This window comes from Artemia franciscana, chromosome 20, assembly GCF_032884065.1.
Source record: "Artemia franciscana chromosome 20, ASM3288406v1, whole genome shotgun sequence".
Classification (NCBI taxonomy): Eukaryota; Metazoa; Arthropoda; class Branchiopoda; order Anostraca; family Artemiidae; genus Artemia; species Artemia franciscana.
Genome location: NC_088882.1, coordinates 5603381 through 5624398, shown reverse-complemented (window position 1 = coordinate 5624398; position 21018 = coordinate 5603381). Strand labels below are relative to the sequence as shown.

Genomic DNA, 21018 nt, shown 5'->3' with positions numbered 1-21018 from the left:
AACTTCTATATTCGTATGTTTTCTGATTATATGAGGGGGGTTCAACCCTCGTCGATCCCTCGCTCTTTACACTAAAGCTTAAATTGTGTCCCAATTCCTTAAGAATGACCTCTGAATCACAAAGGCCGTAGAATAAATAGTTGAAATTACTAAAAATACTTCAGCGTAAAGAGTGAGGTATAACAAGGAGGTAAACCCATCAAATGTGTAATAATTTTTGTTCGTTTTAAGTTTTAATGCTGGTCCTTACTTTCAGTAGAAAAAACTTTGCATATTTATTTTTTTATTTTTTTTCAAATAATGCTAGAAAATCCTGCGCCCCCTTCATTGAAATCCTCTTCCCTCATGAGAAGTTTCTCCATGGAAATATCCTCCAACGTAACCCCCTCAACTCTCCCCGCTAAACCAAAAAAAATCTCCCCAGAAAACGTCTGTACACTTCCCAGTAACTATTACTATATGTAAACACAGGTCAAAGTTTGTAACTTGCAGCCCCTCCCACGGGGACTGCGGGGGAGTAAGTCGTCCCTAAAGACATAGTTATTAGGTTTTTCGACTATGGTGAATAAAATGGCAATCTCGGAATTTAGAGCCGGAAATACCTGATGAAATTTTATGGATCACACCAAAATGGCTGTTTTTACATCAAAGCGTATCAAGGGTAACATTATGTGTGTGTGACACTTCTCACCGTTTTACCCATTTCAAGTCATTCAAGAATTCCCATAAATTACCCCGTAGCCTAATTCGAAGGATTCTCTAATTCAATGAACTTCTTAATAACTTTAATTCTATATTCAAGATGTAATTTTCTGATAGAAGTTTACATGTGTTGATCTAATCCCTCAGACATTGAACTGAATTACTGTTAAAACTATTATTGACATTGCTGTTACCCGTGAGTGGAAGTTAAGGAACGTAATTTTCTAGCTTCTTTTCGGTAGACCTGGAATAAACCCTTAGCCGCACAAAATAATTTTCTTCTTATTAATATACAGGAGTTTCTTATTTCTTCGTTCCCCCCCTCCCCAATTTTCAGATAATACGAATAGCTTTATTGGCCGATTCCAAAAACGGATAACTGCTTTGATCATGAATATAGTGCTAGGCTATCGGGTATGGGCTAGCGGGGCTATCGGCTATGGGCTATAGTGTATCAGGGCACATTTTTCCACTTTGGTTTTCAGGCTGCCTTTGGCAACCTGTTCGGAACGTTGCCTTTGGTATTGATTTTCTCTCAAATTGAGTGTTTGGTCGTTACTAGTTTTAGTCTGTGTTGTACAGAATTTTAAAAGACCAAAATAAGACTTTTCAAACTCGATTTTCACTTGATTCTAATTCAAGTGAATACAAATTTAAAAAATGTTGCTAGTTAGCCTTAGATTTCTATAAAAAGCTTAAAACTTGCCCTAGCTGCTACCTTTTGGGTAAAAAAATCAATATGGGACGTTCCCAAATATAGGACGTTCCCTATATAGGACGTTGCCAAACAGAAACGTTGGGCGCTAATATCAGAACTTAACAGTGCCGATATTTACAAAATTGTCTGGTGCAAGAACCCCTTTCAAAGTCGTAACACCATCCTCTCTTATAGTGCACCATCTCTCTCATCCTATTGCAATATCTCTCCCAACCTTCTCTCCTTCCTCCTTCCTGCTCCATCCTCCTATATCTGGTTGGCCATTTGGAACGATTTTGATATGAATAGTCTCCAGGATTTTCTCTATCGTGTTTCGTTCTATAAACCGAACTCACCCGTTCTCGATAAATACTCCGTGTTGTCACTGAACAAAAACTATTATTTTGACGAGACAATGGCTGTACTCTCAATCGATAAATGTCTCTCTCGGTGTGCGTGTCTTGTTTGGTTTCATTAGTTTTTAATGCAGATGATGAGGACACTGAATCATGGATGTACCTACATTTAGTATTAGAACAATATCCTTTTTCAAAGTTATAACAGTGTCTTGGCTGTGAAACACGACCTTTGACGCTGTGTTTTACTGGTCGTATTTCCTTCTTCAAAAATTGTATATATCCGTCTTTCACTGTTAGATACTCGTATTCATGGATACTACCATCATTGTGCGATTGACCTGGGCTATCCAAGTTTCCCTTTTCTTTATTCTTGTTTGCTCCAATGAGAGCTTCTGCAAAAGACTTGAGACCCGAACCCCACTGAGTTTGATTTTCAATAACGGGTGGGCTTCGGTAGCTATGTCTTAAAGAGTCTGTGAATTGATCATCCCTTCTGTCTTCTTTGTTTGAACTACCTTTAAATGCATCCTCAATCTCCTCCACTTTCTTCTTAATTGGCTTCAAATTTACTTCAGTTAAGGGAGCCACACTTGTCGGTCCGGCCTGTTTTCTTTCCTCTATGTGATATTCTTTTGAGGCAGAGTTCAAATCCTGGTTTCCCTCTTTCCATTTTGGATCCACCTCTGTTGCCGTATAAGCAAAGAAAATCGAAGTATACACTTGCTGGTCCGATATTTCAGTTTTTCTCCAAGCATTTTTGTTTACAATATCAGGCTTGGTCATCTCAAGTTTTTTTAAACATGGTGATTCTAACTCAAGGTTCTTCACATCTCCATCAGTTTTATCTTTAACATTTTCCATATTCATGGCACCTGGAGTTTCAAGTTCAGGATTTTTCTGTTCATCAGTGCTGTTGGAAACAACCGAAGTAATATCCAGTTCAAGTTGAATTCCTATTTGTTCTAACAATGGTGACACCCGAGTATTCTTGAAACCTTCATCGACTGCAGTTTCCATTACCTTGTTCACCATTTTACTGATAAAAGGCTTCTGAAGTTTTTTCACTATTTTTGCGAGAAAAGGCGTTTGAATCTCTTTACTACCATTTAGGATATTGTAAATAGCCCTGATGGAAGGTTGCATTTTTGAGTCAGCAAGTTGTGTTAGAATAAATTCAGCTGAATTTCCAGGCACAAGATCTTCAACTATCAGATGACCAAGAAAACCCCAATTTGGAACAAATGTTGCGTTTTCTTGTTCCTCTAAGTTGCTTAAATGCTTGTTAATTTCTGCTTCATAAATTTCTCGAAGGCATTTCATCCAATTGTCTGGTTCTCCACAGATTGTATCTTTCACAAGTTTCACTATTACCTCCGCATAAAGTTGATAATGGTTGTCATGAGCGTTTCGAATTTTGTCAAAAATCGTGTTTATGATAAAGTCAATGTCATCCTTCGATGCTTCTTGGAAGGATTCCAAAGCCTCTGGATATTTTGCATCAATATATTCTTTGGAACTTAATCTGCTAAGGAATCTATTAACCTTTTTCTTCCATCCATCAAGGTTGCCTATTTTAGGAGGTGGTTGAGGCTGAGGTGTCACTCCTCGCCAACTGTCTATATTGCTTGGTTTTGTATTTATTGGAGTGTTAGTTATACGTGCAATACTTCCTGCCACTAATTTTTGATGGAGACTTTGGTTGAACTCAATTTTTAAAGGTTTCATTGCCTTTAAAATCTCAATTGAATAAACCCTGTAAGTATTAACAGGTGAAGCAGGTTGAATTTCGTATGAACTCATTCGAATTTATAAGAAATAAGGCATTCTTTTGAATTTGCACTTAAGCTTGCATTGTATTTATGAATGTCCCCGCGCAAAAATGAATTTCCTTCGAGAAAAATGAGAATAAAGTTATTGTTATATTTTTCTCCTTGTCTCTGTGTCAATTCACATTGCCAATAATTTTGGGATAAGCAAAAAGTCCGAAAAAATCACAATAAAGAAAAAATTAGCTATAATGCTATCCCTTAGCTTTACATCACAATTTAAAACGTCATAATATCTAAGAGTATTCAAGATTACAAATGCTGCACTCAAAATACTACGTCACTACTAAAGTATTTTTGAAAACAAATAAAATACTGATTAAGGTAATGTCATGGGCACGCATAAAAATCCAGTCTGAGTGGGATAAAACCTTAAATTATCGGGAAGGACATGAAAATTAGTAGTCTCTACTTATTATTGAATATATGGGCAACGAATATTGCAGCACCTATTTTAATTACAAAAACCCTTTACTTTTTACGAAAAATTTGCAATTTGTGACCATTCCCTGCGTATAAGAAGAAAATTTAACCAATTAGATACTGCCATTTTTTGGAGCAATTTAGCGATAGATTTTAGAAGCAGTGAGTACCGAGGGGGATAGCTGGGGGGGAGGCAGCTTCTTAGGGCTCCTTTTCCTTTGATTATGCTCCTCTATTATTTTAGTATATTCGTTTGTGGATTTTTGTGTTAAGGTTATTTCCATGTATAAGACAGACTCATTTAATCAAGAATTAGATTTGCATTTGTTGCTTATTGAAGGTAATTCCAATAGCGGCCACTCGGATTTTGGTTACTCTGACGAGGCTATAGCCACTCATCCGTATATCTATATATAAACTATTTGTTGAAGGAGTATAATTATGTTTGGTGTCATAGAGCACACATTTGATTATCAGACAATGCCAACTCCTCTTTTTCTCAAAGTCTCTTTTCCCCTGCTCTGTAAATGGAGGATAATTACATTAAAAACTCTATGTGATATTCCTGATTGAGTCTGTATCTTCAACGCTGTAGTCGACTCTGTGATGCTTTTCGGAGATGAGACATGATAAGGACCGGCTGCAACCCTAAAAAAAATCGACGTAATTCATACGAACAGCCTGAGGAGGATTGAGGACCTACGATGGTCCGACTTCGTCAGCAATGAGGAGCTTCAGCAGCTCACAAAGCAGTCTCAGTTTTCGACTCAAGCAGCCGAGCGATACTTACGTTGGCTTAGGCACCTGCTTCAAATGCCACCAAATCTACCTGCAAAGACGATCTACGACTTCAACCCTATCAAAGCCAGTTGGAAGTGACCTCGCAGTCGACCCAAGAAACGTTGGTCTGACAGCATGTCCGAGTTCTTGACCGTGGCAAACATCAGACAGGGTGACGAGCAAATACTTCCCATGGACCGAAGGGGACGGTGGAGGCAGACGTCACTTTTTACACCGAGCAACGTCCAGAAGGAGACACAAGTCAAAGTGGTTGCACTGGTAGCTGCAACCTGGTAAAGGAGCTACCTGGTAAAATCATTATCTCATTTAATACAACCCTCTTAGAGGGTTTATATAATTTAATAGAGTTATAAACTTATTTGTAGTATTTTTTGTCCTAACACTAAGTGTTAGGACAAGGAAAAAATACTACTGATATGTTTATATATTATTAAATGTAACTATAATAAAATATTATTCTCTTTATTTTATATCATTAGAATGACGTTCTGTATAGGTAAAATTGTTTCAAATTATAAATTCAAAAACCCGTAAAATCGCTAAAAATCAGCTTAAGGGTCACGTTTAAGGAATTTTGTGACTATGTTTTACAGGATTAATGGATTAATGGAACCTCTGTGAATAAAAACCTAGAATTATTTTCAAGCAATTTTTAATCAATTGGATCGAAACAAAAATTACACTTTCAGAATCGCCATAGCTGGAACTCTCATACAGGAAACTTTTAGTCTTCTAGCTTGAACTACAAGGATTTTTTTTTTCTTTTACATTGGATGCGCTAGTGTTTTCTCTTTTTTTTCTTATTCTCCCTTCTCCGTTTCTAGAGGGGTACTGAAGCTTCATGAAGCTGCGTAAGAGCTTGGAAAAGGTTATATCTGTCTGCTTTTGTGCTGAACAAAACACAACATTTAAAAAGAAAATCATTTTTCTTTGCACAAAAACTGTATCTATGTATACAGGATAAAGAATAACGTCATAGTCGTTGATTATAACCGTAAATGATGTTAAAGTAAAGCTATGTGATGACGTATGTTACCGGTAGGGTTCTATGTTTATTGTATCCAGGTAAGAAAAAACTGAAGGCTTTATCCTGTGAAATATATAATCAACAAACTGCTCGTGGTGTAAGTAATGGGTACAAGTAAGGAGTGACACTGCTGAATAGTAATCAAAACTCAGAAAGAAATAGATTTTTGACAACAATAAAGCCATCAAAAGAATTGAATTTTTGTGTTGATTCCAAATATGTAAAGTTCATCCAATTTAGTTTAACCAGTCAAAAGCTACGAGCCTTAGAAGCTATGCCCGATTTTAGAAAAAAGGAGGAAAACCCTCAAAATTCAAGCAGCCTTAACAAAAATGGTCCGTCAGATTTATTCTGTAGGAGGAAAACCGTGATTTAGTGCAGAGGTTTCATGTTATATATGCAAAAATGTGGCATTTTGCATTTTGGCCAGAAGAGAGATCATGGAGGCGTGTTCATTTGTTAGTTTTCCCAGGGGGGGGGGTTGTATCGAAGTATTAAAACTAGTTATAATTCATTATAATTATAGTTCAGTTATAGTTCGCATACAGATCAATATAGTTCATTATAAATGGTGACTACGCAAGTTTCATTGGATTTAGCTAAAACCTAGTAAAGATCACACATAAAGTATCAATGTAGTTCATATCTGACTTACTTAGCTGCGTGATTGCATCAAGTTCAACTCTTACTGTTACAACTGAGACAAAGCCATGTGCTTTTTCATGTTTGTAATTATCTTCCGGGCTGCAGTGGTAGCTAGTAACCTAATAAGAGACGACCACGTCCCATACAAAGAAATACAATAACCCATGTTCCTCAAAATAATATCATATCGAAACACAAAATACACTATTAGAACCGCCTTGTCCAAAACTCCTATATAGGAAACTTTCAATCTCTTGGCTTGAACATTAAAGAAAATATTTTGGCCTGATCCTGTCTGCAGCGGTAGCTATCAACCTAGTAAGAGACGATCATGTCCATTGCAAACAAAAATATAGTAACAGCCATAAGAGTCAGAAATAGAGTCAGATTAAAACAGGAAAACACTATTAGAAGATCCTTGTCCAAAACCCCCCTAAATAGAGGAATCTTATCATCCCTTGGCTTGAATAACACAGAAAATATATTAGCTTGAAAATCAAGAAAAATAGCTGCAACCTCAATATTCCACATACACGGTATTTTTTTTCTATCTTTCTCCTCAGCTAGCAGGGTACGGGAATACAATAGAGAACGGTCTAATGGAACGTTTGAAAGAAAATTTGTGTATTTAAAAACCTTTTATAATTAACAAAAATAATTTTCAAAATAATATAAACTTATTACTAAAAACCGCATTTTTGTTCAAGTCTGTAGTAGCGACTCATCCTGCATGCGGAGATCAGAATAGGATTTTTAACATTACAAAAAGTCATTCAAGAATTGCCATAAATTACTCTGTAGCCTAAATCTTGAACTGAATTACACTTCAAATTATTATTGACTTTATTGTGACCTGTCACCATGTACCAAGAATATAGTGTTGGATTTATAGTGAGTCCAGCACATTTTTTGCACATTGGTTTCCAGGCTGCCTTTGGCAACCTCTTTGGAAAGTTGCGTCTGGTATTGATTTGTCAAATTGAGTGTTTCGTCACGATTAAATTTAGCCGGTGTTATACTGAGTTTTAAAACACAAAAATAAGACTTTTCCAACACCTACATTTGGTGGTATTTCACCCCAAACTATTGGCTTAAAAAAATGTTTATTTTCAACTAGATTTGAAAGATTCTTGGAAGCTCATTCGATTTTTATTCAAGGAACAAAAATTTCAAAAATGTAGCTAGTTAGCCCTAGATTTCTTTAGAAAGCTTAAAACTTGCCCTAGCTGCTAACTTCTGGATAAAAGAAAAAACTAATACGTTAGGACGTTGCCAAATAGAAACGTTGGGCGTTAGTATAAGCACTTAATAGTGCCGATATTTACAAAATTGTCTGGTGCAAGAACCCCTTTCAAAGTCGTAACACCACACTCTCCTATAGTATATCTTGTTGCAATGTTTCTCCCAACCTTCTCTCCTTCCTCCTTCCTGCTCCATCCGACTATATCTGGTTTGCCATTTGGAATGATTTTGATATGAATAGTCTCCAAGATTTTCTCTATCATGTTTCGTTCTATAAACCGAACTCACCCGTTCTCGATAAATACTCCGTGTTGTCATTGAACAAAAACTATTATTTTGACGAGACAATGGCTGTACTCTCAATCGATAGATGTCTCTCTCGGTGTGCGTGTCTTGTTTGGTTTCATTAGTTTTTAATGCAGATGATGAGGACAATGAATCATGGATGTACCTACATTTAGTATTAGAACAATATCCTTTTTCAAAATTATAACAGTTTCTTGGCTGTGAAACACGATCTTTTCCCCTGTGTTTTACTGGTTGTATTTTCTTCTTCAAAAACTGTATATACCCATCTTTCACTGTTAGGTACTCGTATTCATGGATTCTACTATCATTGTGCGATTGACCTGGGCTATCCAAGTTTCTCTTTTCTTTTTTCTTATTTACTCCAATGAGAGCTTCTGCGTACTTGAGACCCGAAACCCACAGAGTTTGATCTTCAATAACGGGTGGGATTTGGTTTCTATGTCTTAAAAAATCTGTGAATTGATCATCCCTTCTTTCTTCTTTGTTTGAACTAATTTCAAATCCATCCCCAATCTCCTCCACATTTTTTGTAAGTGACTTCAAATTTGTTTGAGTTAAGGGAACCACATTTGTCGGTCCAGCCTTTTTTCTTTCCTCTATGTGACATTCTTTGGATGCAGAATTTGAACCCTGGTCCCCTTCTTTCCAATTTGGATCCTTCGTTGTTGCCGTACAAGCATAAAAACTCGAGATCTTATTGGTGAATAAGATCTCGAGTTTTTCTACAAGCATTTTTGTTTACAATATCAGGCTTGGTCGTCTCAAGTTTTTTTAAACATGGTGATTCTAACTCAAGATTTTTCACATCTCCATCAGTTTTATGTTTAACATTTTCCATATTCATGGCATCAGGAGTTTCAAATTCAGGCTTTTTCTGTTCATCAGTGCTGTAGGAAACAACTGGAGTAATATCCAGGTCAAGTTGAATTCCTATTTGTTCCAACAATGGTGAAACCCGAGTATTCTTGAAACCTTCATCGACTGCAGTTTGCATTACCTTGTTCACCATTTTACTGATAAAAGGCTTTTGAAGTTTTTTCACGATTTTCGCGAGAAAAGACGTTTGAATGTCTTTACTACCATTTAGGATATAGTAAATAGCCCTGATGGAAGGTTGCATTTTTGAGTCAGCAAGTTCTGTTAGAATGAATTTAGCTGAATTTCTAGGCACGAGATCTTCAAGTATCAGATGACCAAGAAAAGCCCAATTTGGAATAAATGGTGCATTTTCTTGTTCCGTTGGGCTGCTTAAATGCTTGTTAATTTCTGCTTCATAAATTTCTCGGAGGCATTTCATCCAATTGTCTGGTTCTCCACAGATTGTATCTTTCACAAGTTTCACTATTACCTCCGCATAAAGTTGATAATGGTTGTCATGAGCGTTTCGAATTTTGTCAAAAATCGTGTTTATTATAAAGTCAATGTCATCCTTCGATGCTTCTTGGAAGGATTCCAGAACCTCTGGATATTTTGCATCAATATATGCTTTGGAACTTAATCTGCTAAGGAATCTATTAACCTTTTTCTTCCATCCATCAAGGTTGCCTATTTTAGGAGGTGATTGAGGTTGAGGTTTCACTCGTCGCCAACTATCTATAGTGCTTGGTTTTGTATTTATTGGAGTGTTAGTTAAGCGTGCAATACTTCCTGCCACTAATTTTTGATAGAGACTTTCATTCAACTCAATTTTTAAGGGTCTCATCGCCTTTAAAGTCTTGATTGAATAAACCATGTAAGTATTAACAGGTGAAGTATGTTGAATCTCGTATGAACTCATTCCCATTTATATGAAATAAGACATACTTCAGAACTTGCTCTAAAGCTTGCATTGTATGTATGAACGTTCCCGCACAAAAATGAATTTCCTTCGAGAAAAATTAGGATAAAATTATTGTTATATTTTCTCTTTGCCTCTGCGTTGATGCACATTGCCAATAAATTTGGGACAAGTTAAAACTCCAAAATAAACAGAAATAAAGAAAAACTCTCTAAATCACTCTAATCACTCTAAATCGCTATATCAAACTTTTTAATGTTTAAGAAGCATTCAAGATTACAAATGCTCGAAAAAACTCGAAATACGAAGTCACTACTAAAGTACTTTTGAAAACAAATAAGATACTCGTTAAGGTATTATCATGGGCATGCATAAAAATCCAGTCTGAGTGTTATGAAACCTTAAATTATCGGGGAGGACATGAAAATTAGTAGCCTCTACTTATTATTGAATCTATGGGAAAAGAAAAATTAAAACACCCATATTAATTACAAAAAATCCTTTACTTATTATGACAAGTTTTCAATTTTTGACCATTCCCTGCGTTTAAGAAGGAAATTTAACCAAATAAAAAAAAAAGGATAAAGATCCTCCAGAGCCATTGCTGGCGCATAGGGCGTCGAATCGACGTTTCAGTTGCTGGGTGTTTTTACAGGAACAAGTAGCAAGCTTGTCGCCCAACCTTGCTGCGGCGGGGATCGAACCCTGGGCCCCGTATTGCCAAGCAGAGCACCAATCCACTGTGCTACAACAGGTTAATTTAACCATATAGACACTGATATTTTTTGGAGGTAATTTAGCCATACATTTTAGGAGCAGTGAGTATCGATGGGGACTGTTGAGGGGGATGTCAGCTTCTTGAGGCTCCTTTTCCTTTGACTATGCTCATCTATTATTTTAGTATATTCGTTTGTGGATTTTTCTGTTAAGGTTTTTTCCCTGTATAAGAAAGACTCATTTAATCAAGAATTAGATTTGCATTTGTTGCTTATTGAAGGTAATTCCAATAACGGCCACTCGGATTTTGGTTACTGTGACGAGGCTATAGCCACTCGTCTGTATATTCCTAATATAAGCTATTTGTTGAAGGAGTAGAATTATGTTTGGTGTCATAGAGCACACATTTGATTATAAGACAATGCCAACTCCTCTTTTTCTTAAATCTCTTTTCTCCTGTTATGTAAAGGGAGGATAATTACATTAAAAACTCTATTCCTAATTGACTCTGTGAAAATTTGTGTTGGACTCTACTGACGCAGACAGGCACTCTAAGGGTTTATTTTTATTACGAAAACGGCTTTTACCTTATCATGGTTGTAGTGGTAGCTACACCCTATAGGGTCCTATAGGACCCTATAGGGTCCTCCATAAAGGACCCCCTCTGTCAATAAAAACCTAAAATTCTTTTCTACAAAATTGAACTGAAGCAAAAATTGCAGTTTTAGAATCGCCATAGCCGGAAACCCCATACATGGAACTTGTAGTATCCTGGCCTGAACTACAAGGAAAATCCATTTTTTACAATGGATGTGCTAATGTTTCGTCTGTTTTTCTTATTTTCCCTTTCCGTTTCTAGAGGGGCACGGGAGCTTCATAAAGTTGTTTAAGGGCTCGGAAATGGCTAAATCTGCCTATATTTGCAATGAACAAAATGCAATATTTAAAAAAATTACACAAAAACTGTATCTTTTTATACAAGACTAGCTGTAGGTGTTAACAACACCTAGTTAGTGGGGGCGCTTCGCCCCCCCCCCCAAGCCTCCCGCGCGCTTAAGTCGTTACGCGCCATATTAGTTACGCGCCATTGTAGTTGTGTCCCTGTGTCCCACCTTTGAATATAGATAGATATATACATATGTTTTTAACTACGTAAAACTTGCGAATATACAACATTCTTCGCTGTCCCACTGTCTGTACATATAAATAGATTGTCAGGTTTACCGACTCTTGAACATGCAACATATAATTGTCCATGGGAAAAACAATCCGTATTCAGATCTATACCTCATTATTCTAATGATTGCCCTTGAGCTTTGTTGATCCCCCCTGTGTCCCCCGGTGTCCCCGTTGTAGTTGTGTCCCTGTGTCCCAGTCGTCATTTATAGTCGACAAACATGACGTCAGTCGACACACAAACATGACGTCAGTTGACACACACGTCCCAGTCGTCATTTGTGTCCCTGTGTCCCAGCCTGTAATTTCTCTTTGAGTGTCCCGGTCGTCATTTATATTCCCTGTGTCCCGGTCTGTATATACATTCGTTTTTGAATTGGTATATGATAAAATAAATTTTTTGTTTTTTTCCTTTTTTTCTTTTTAGTTTTTTTGGTTTTTACCTTTTTTTAGCATTTTTAGTTTTTTTCTTTTTTCTTTTTAGTTCTTTTTGTAGTTTTTACCTTTTTTAGTTCTTTTTTAGTTTTATTTTTATTTTTTTAGTTTCTTTTTCTCCTTTATTTTTCAGTTTTTTCCCTTTTTTTAGTTTTTTTTTCTTTTTCAGTTTTTAGTTTTTTAGTTTTTTAGTTTTTTTAGTTTTCTTATTAGTTTTCATTTTTTTATTTTTAGTTTTTTGTTAGTTTTTACCTTTTTTTAGTTTTTTTTTCTTTTTTAGTTTTTAGTTTTTTACCTATTTTTTAGTTTTTTTTAGTTTTTTAGCTTTTTTAGTTTTTAGTATTTTCTTTTTAGTTTTTTTGTAGTTTTTACCTTTTTTAGTTTTTTGAGCTAGACATTTTCTCATATTTCTAAGCAATTAGAGGAAATAGAGCAAAATCCTAGCAAACATTTTGTAGTATCTTCAAGAAGCTACGACCTGATATTAAAATCGGTATCTTCCGCCAATGAATACTTGAGTACTTTCTAAATATAATTTTTCAATTTTAACATAGTATTTTCGAGTTCCATCAGTTCACTTAATCACGACCTTAAATAAAAAAAAACAAGTTTTTTTTAACGGTAAGTAAGGAGCGACATTAAAACTTAAAACGAACAGATATTACTTCGTATGTGAAAGGGGTTGCTTCCTTATCAACGCCCCGCTCTTTACGCTAAAGTTTGACTCTTTCTCTCAACTCTGCTTTTTAAAACATTAAAAAACTTTAGTGTAAAGAGCGGGGCATTGATGAGGAAGCAGCCTGTTCGTTTTAAGTTTTAATGTCGCTCCTTACTTTCAGCTAAAATAAAACTTTTTTTTATTTAATTTCTGAAGGTTTTTGAATCAATGCATGTTTTGATTTTGGCTCTCTGCAGAGGAATAATTAACACGAAATTTGCAAGTTTTTTTTTTGGCTAAATTGCTTTCTCATAGTTTTGATCGAATGACCTTGAGAAAAAAAGGAACGGCGGAGGAAGCCTAGTTGCCCTGCGATTTTTGGTTACTTAAAAAGACAACTAGAACTTTTAATTTTTTACGAATTTTTTTATTTGTAAAAGATAAACGTAACTTTTAAATTAGCTTACGTAACGAACTTTTGTATTCTCATGTTTTTATTACATATATGAGGGGTTCACCCCCTCGTCAGTACCTCGCTCTTTACACTAGAGATTAAATTTTGTCCCAATTCATTAACAATGACCCCTGAATCACAAATGCCGTAGAATAAATAGTTGAAATCACTAAAAATACTTTAGTGTAAAGAGCGAGGTATTAAGAGGTGGTGAGCCCCTCATATGAGTAATAATTTCTGTTCGTTTTGAGTTTTAATGATGCTCCTTACTTCCAGTTGAAAAAACTTTTCAAATCTACTTTTTCTTTTTTTTTTAATAATGCTAGAAAATCCTACGCTCCCTACATGGAAATTTTCTTCCTCCATGACAAATTCCTCGATAAAAAGTTCCCCCAACATACCCCCCTCTTGTCAACCCCTCCCCCAACTAAAAATCCCCCTGAAAACCTCTGTACACTTCCAAATAAGCACTACTATATGTAAGCACTGGTCAAAGTTTGTAACTTGTAGCCCCTCCCACGGGGACTTTGGGGGAGTAAGTCGTCCCCAAAGACATAGTTATAAGGTTAAACTTTTCATATTTATTTTTTCATTTTTTTTAAACAATGCTAGAAAATCCTGCGCTCCCTTCATGGAAATTTTCTTCCCCCATGACAAATTCCTCGATTGAAAGTTCCCCCAATATATCCCCCTCTCTTAAGCCCCTCCCCCAACCAAAAAATACCCCTGAAAACGTCTGCACACTTCCCAATAACCATTACTATATGTAAGCCCTGGTCAAATTTTGTAACTTGTAGCCCCTTCCACGGGGACTGTGGGGGAGTAAGTCATCCCCAAAGACATAGTTATAAGGTTTTTCGACTACTTTGAATAAAATGGCTATCTCAGAATTTTGATCTGGTGACTTTGGGAAAATAATTAGCGTGGGAGGGGGCATAGGTGCCCTCCAATTTTTTTGGTCACTTAAAAAGGGCACTAGAACTTTTCATTTCCGTTAGAATGAGCCTTTACGCAAGATTCTAGGACCACTTGGTCGATACGATCACCCCTGGGGAAAAAAACAAAAAACAAACAAATAAACACGCATCCGTGATTCTGGCAAAAAATACAAAATTCCACATTTTTGTAGATAGGAGCTTGAAACTTCTACAATAGGGTTCTCTGATACGCTGAATCTGATGGTGTGATTTTCTGATGATTTTAAGATTCTATGACTTTTAGAGGGTGTTTCCCCCTATTTTCTAAAATAAGGCAAATTTTCTCAGGCTCGTAACTTTTGATGGGTAAGACTAAACTTAATGAAACTTATATATTTAAAATCAGCATTAAAATGCAATTTTTTTTATCAGCTATTGGTATCAAAATTCTGTCTTTTAAAGTTTCGGTTTCCATTGAGCCGGGTCGCTCCTTACTACAGTTCGTTACTACGAACTGTTTGATATTCAGCTAAGAAAAACTGAAGGCTTTTTCCTGAGAAACATATAATCATAAAACTGTTCGTGGTGTACGTTATTAACTACAAGTAAGGAGGGACACGGCTGAATAGGAATTAAAATTCTAAAAAAAAAAACAGATTTTCACAACAATAACAACATCAAAAGAATTAAATTTTTGTGTTAATTCCAAATTTGTAAAGTTTATTCAGTTTAATGTAACCAGTCAAAAGTTACCAGTCTCAGAAGCTATGCCCAATTTTAGAAAAAAGGAGGAAAACCCACAAAAAAAGTCAAGCAGCCTTAATTAAAATGGTGCCGTTAGATTCATTCTATAAGAAAACTTATATACAAAAATGTGGCATTTTGTATTTTTGGCCAGAAGAGAGATCATGGAGGGGGGTTCGCTTCGTAGTTTTCCCCAGGGGTGATCATATCGAACTAGTGAAACTAGCTACATAAAGGATCAATATAGTTCATTATAAATGGGGACTGCGCAAGTTTCATTGGATTTAGCTAAAACCTAGTAAAGAATTCACATAAAGTATCAAAATAGTTCATATTTGACTTACTTAGCTGCATAATTAAAAACGTTCTCAATTTGAAGTAAGATCTGGAGTCAAGCTTTTAATATTAACTGTTTTGTATAAATACGATGGTAGCAAATTGAGAACTTTCGAGATATGATATATTATTAAGATCATTAAGAACGTTCTCAATTTGGAGAATGATTTTAATCAGGAGTCAAGATTTTAATATAAAATCAGGTAATATTTGAATTTTAAGTCTTGTTTACTAGCTGCTGTTGCTTACCAGCTGTTGTAAAGGATGATAATATACACATAGCATTTTTATACAGCATCCAGTCTTTTTCCTTCGGTGGATATTCTGGCGTAATCTGGCACAAAATTGGAAATTTGACTCTTATTTTTAAAAGTAAAAGCTCGAGTCATGATTGCATAGGAGTTTTTTTTTTTTTTTTACAAAGATGGTGAATGAAACCTGGAGAAAATGAAAAAATATTCGCTGATTTTTTGAAGTAACACAAGGAAATATCCAATTATGGGGGTCAACCGATTTTAAAGGCATTTTTTTTTCTTTTAACGGCTACATATTTGGGCGAATGCAATACTTATTTATATATATAGATAATCCCATTTTAATACTGGGATTGCTGTATTGACCAACCCACAATATGGAAACAATTAATCACTTCGATGAATAAGTAGCTTGGTTTTAAGAAAATAAGACAGACACCGGAGATAAAGGATTATTTCCCTAGGAAACATAAAAGATAAGAAAAGCGGCCCAATACACACGTCCCGTTTCCTATCAATCTGAAGACTTGAAAGACTCCATTGAATATCTAATCTTTTGAAGTAGATCTAGAAAGCACAGGGAGATATCAAATTATCCAGACCTACACTGAGCAAAAGTATGACGAAGATCAATGTACAAAAGCACTAAAGGACAACAAAGTTAAAGAAACTCATGCCCAATTTAGAGATGCCTTAAATAGTCGATCTATAAGTAGAATTACATGAATGAAAAAAGACGACAATATTAGACGAAAACACATTTTGAATTCAATCTACGAGGCAGACAAACAACTATATAATTTGTAAGCTGAATATTGTCAAACAGTTCGATAACGAACTAAATTAAGGGAAGAACCGAAACTAAAAAAAAGGAATTCTGATAACAATCAATACACAACATAAATCACTCTTTATGCTGAATCTAAATATATAAAATTCATCAAGTTCAATGTTACGTATCTAAAGCTGGGGGGAGGAACACCCCCCCCCCCAACTCAAGGAATCTCAATGAAAATTGCACAATCAGATCCACTGTAAAAGAGAACCCTACTGTAGAGGTTTTAGCTCCCACCTGCAAAAATGTAGAATTTTTTTTGTGAAAAGAAAGATCCCATATGAGTGTTTATTTTTATTTATTTATCCGTTTTTCCCATTCGTGGTTGTATAAAACTATTGGTCCAAGAAGATTGGGAGGGGGCTCATTCAAACGGAAACTAAAAGTTCTAGTACCATTTTAAATGACCAAAAATATTGGAAGGTAACTGGTCCCCCTCCCACACCTCAGTTTCTCAAAAGTCATACGCTCAAGATTTTTAGATAATCATTTTGTTCTGTATAGTTGAGCAGTCCAGTAACTCTCCCTCTGGGGATGACAAGACCCCCTACAGCCCCTAGAGAAAAGGCTGTAAGTTATAAAAATCTCCCGATGTTTACTTATAATTTCGGTTATTGGGAAGTATGCAAACATTTTTCGGGGAAGGGGATGAATTTTCTGCGAGGGATTCCCACGGGAAGAATTTCCGTGGGGAGTGAAGTTTCAGAAGAGCAGGTGAACTTTCCACGGTAGATTTTACACGGGGTGAATTGCCAGAATTCTTATATGAAATTCTTTTTATTTGTCTTACTTTCTCTATGGTGACTCAATTTTACATGTAGAAATGTTTAAGAGGAGATGTCCGGGAGAAATTTTCAGAGGGACTAGAATTGTCTGAGAGATTTTTCTTTGGGGGGGATTTTCAGCGAGAAAAATTGCTTATGGGGAAGAATTTTCCGCGGGAGGAGTGGGATTTACGGAGAAATTTGTCTTGAACGTCCAAAGCAAAAACTGGCATAGCAATTCTTGTGTACTAGTATTTTTTTATCATTTAAAACAATCAAGTTAAAACTTTTGTAGATTACATTCAAAGGACGTATTTTTTCAAAATAAATACAAGGTTCCTTGAAAAAGTGACATAGCATTAATAGTGTAAGGACTTTTGTGACTTCCAAGCAGCTTCTGTTAATTTTACACTGTAAATTGCATAATCTATAATTTATCAAATATAATACGGCGGTAATAAACTCTGAGCGTTTTGTCGCTTCTTTCCTTCTCTAATTGAAACTTAACTGTTCTATTAAACCACTAGTCTAAGAGCGAGGCTCGTCTTCTTAAAAAGCAAGTTTAAATTTAGACATATAACAAAGATCTGACATGGCCAGCATACACTTACAGTTTGTTAATTTGACAAAGTTAATTTGTTAATTTGACAAAGTTTGTTAATTTGACATTTGACAGTTTGTTAATTTTCCGTTTGTTGTAAGTTTTGATGCTATTCAACTTTCAACTAAAAATCAGTCGTTTCAAATTAATATTTATGGAAGGTACTTTATTTCTGAATGTCAGAACTCATAGGCAGCGCAATATCACGGCCTGAGTAAAATTTAGCTTTAAACTATTTAACTTTGATGTATTATTTTAATTTGTTTTATTGGAAGTCATTTGGGTACTTGTATGATATATCCCTGGCCACTGAAGTTGTTCATTTATTGACACATCACAGAACCGGTTTTTTGTTAGCTTCTTTCAGCTTAGCGTGAGACAAGACAAAGAGAATTTTATTTCTGAATGTCAGAACTCATAGGCAGCGCAATATCACGGCCTGAGTAAAATTTAGCTTTAAACTATTTAACTTTGATGTATTATTTTAATTTGTTTTATTGGAAGTCATTTGGGTACTTGTATGATATATCCCTGGCCACTGAAGTTGTTCATTTATTGACACATCACAGAACCGGTTTTTTGTTAGCTTCTTTCAGCTTAGCGTGAGACAAAACAAAGAGAATTTTATTTCTGAATGTCAAAACTCATAGGCAGCGCAATATCACGGCCTGAGTAAAATTTAGCTTTAAACTATTTAACTTTGATGTATTATTTTAATTTGTTTTCACTAGGTCATATGATGTGAGCTATTGTTGAAACTTCAGATGGAAGTCATTTGGGTGCTTGTATGATACATCCCTGGCCACTGAAGTTGTTCATCTATTGACACATCGCAGAACCGTTTTTTTTTTTTGTTAGCTTCTTTCAGCTTAGGTTGAGATAAGACAAAGAGAAGTGACAAAATAGATTAAAAATATATAATTTGGGGTACATATTTGTACATCAGGGGAGGGTGAGGTAAAGTATTTGGACACTGTGAAGTTATAAAACAATTCTTACTTCATAATATGGAGAATAATTGGACCTAACATATTAGGCGTGCAGACCCGCTACACTTCATCCCCTCCCCCTAATGGGCGAATATTTAGCTCAAATTTGTTTCTAAAGTATTATATTTTTATCATACTTATGTATATTTCATTAGGATTGACCGTCAGAAAAACATATTAGAATAATATTATGTCGGGGGTATATCATATATGTACCGTCATTTGATGGAAAACTGAAATTTACAGTGCAGTTTTAAGTTCAAAATTGATTGGAAGGCAACCAGTCCCCAGTCGCCTTTTTATGTGTCTCTCCCCAACTTCAACACTGTTAAACATTTTATTCCATTTTGTCACGGGTAGTGGAACGGCCCAATTAATATAATTTCAGGGAGGAAATGATGGTGATGGTGTAGGGATGACCTTTATTCCATTTGGTCACAAATAGTCAAAAGGCCCAATTAACATGACTTCAGGCATGACGGGATGGTAATGGCTACTACTTCAGGCTGGCGAGGATAACTGCTAGCTTGCTTAATACCCAGCTTGATACCTTGGCTAAGTAAATTTTCTTAGTTGTCTGCCCATCTTTTAGAAATTCAAAATCATTTGCCAAGAATGAAGTACCTTTTTTGGAGAAAAGCCAGCTTATCATTCGCATGCAATCTGTTTTGGAAACGCTGGGAGAAAACTTCATGTCTGTCTACCTTTATGGTAGTGCAAAGAGTGGGCAATTACAAAAAAAAACTACTGTCGAGGTCATGACCATAAATTCAAAATTTGAAAACTTTGGGTCAACGGTGAAGGCTGACCATTAAATTGTATGTTGTCTGATCCTTCTGGTTAAACATCAGCTTTAAATTATCTGATAAGGGAACACGTCCCTGTCAAACACGGCCCAATTGGCATAGAATATATTATTATAAAAATATATTGTTATGTAGAATATGATATATTATTGGTTTAGGTCCCAACGCATGTTGGAATGACAATAAATTTTTAGCCTCCTCCCCCATAAATCCAGTAAAACTTATAGGTATGTATACTGAATAATAATGAATTCAACTTGAATACAAATCCTATACTAACGAACTCACGTTCTCATGGACCCCCTATGGGTACAATATGGTCTAAATCCAACTCGTTGTGGGCCTACGTCAAATAAATATTTAGCACTGCTAGCATATAAAGATAAATCCTTTATATTTACAAAATTAAATTCACAAAATATGAAACTCATACACACACAAATAAATATCGAACAAATACCCAAATTTCACTTAGAATTCAAAGTATCCCGTATTGTGTCAGGCCCAATGACCCAGAAAAAATAAATACCGGTAAAGGCAGTGGGTTAATTCATTAATAAATTAACAACAGATTGGGCAGATCTTATCCCCCCCCCCAATTTTTGGCTTTTAATGGCAATATTCGTGGTTTACATCCACATGCTTAAAACGTTTGTCCTAGTGAGTCAAGTCAACATTTGACTTGTTTTTTAATACTCCCACTTCAACTAATCAAATCCCTTAGAAGTTTTCTTTTCTTTTAAGTTCCAAAATAACGGTAACATGCCCAACAATATTTAATTTATCAATGATGAAATGAACAGAATATATTGAGGAAAGTGATATAATGATTTCTGACTAGGTAACCAATGTGCTAATAACACCTTAAATAAGAATTCTAAGCTTCATCATTCTTTCACATAAATTCTAGATAAATAAATAAATACACAATAATAATAGATACATTTTGATCAAAAATTGTGTAAAGAACTTAGTAAAAATAAAAAAATAACATAACATTGAAATAAAAAAAAAAATAAAAGGAAAAAGAGACAGAATAATTGCGCAAAAATGCGCATACAAAACTTCCACTGTTGCACGTAAGCACAACCAAATATATAGGCCATGTGTCCCTTTTCTTTTCAAATTAATGAGTACTTTTAAATAATATGAATAATTTCTCAACTAAAAAAATTTTCTTGGGCAGTTTGATCGTCGACATGCTGACCTGTCCTTGTACCCTCGTCTAAAAGCAGCTGCAAGGGGGCGAACTGACTCAGGAACGAAGGGCTCGATCATTCTAAAATAAAAATCCAATTGTAATACAATAAACTGTAAATGTAAAATACATTGGGTAAGTTTTTAGAAATGTTACAGAAGCCAAACAGCGTCGAGGACGAGTTAGGATAGTCCACTAGCCTCCTCCCTCCACATACACACACATATTAATAATACTAAGAACTCACTATGGTAACAAGTCGCCTGTGGCTGACACAACTACGCACGCTTCTTCTCCATCCCAATTTATTCAAAGCCTCCCTCTTT

The 21018-nt window shown here is 35.4% G+C and overlaps 2 protein-coding genes across 2 annotated transcripts in view; one reads left to right on the top strand and one right to left on the bottom strand.

Moving 5' to 3' along the window:
- LOC136040359 (PIH1 domain-containing protein 1-like) overlaps nucleotides 1–21018 on the top strand; it is a 491267-nt gene that overhangs the window by 182990 nt on the left and 287259 nt on the right. The gene's annotated exons all lie outside the window — the stretch shown is intronic.
- LOC136040356 (uncharacterized) overlaps nucleotides 19872–21018 on the bottom strand; it is a 61552-nt gene continuing 60405 nt past the window's right edge. Inside the window, exon 5 of the mRNA XM_065724603.1 lies at nucleotides 19872–20773. Coding sequence (XP_065580675.1) covers nucleotides 20659–20773 — 115 coding nt within the window. The 3' untranslated portion in view covers nucleotides 19872–20658. The remainder of the gene's footprint in view (nucleotides 20774–21018) is intronic.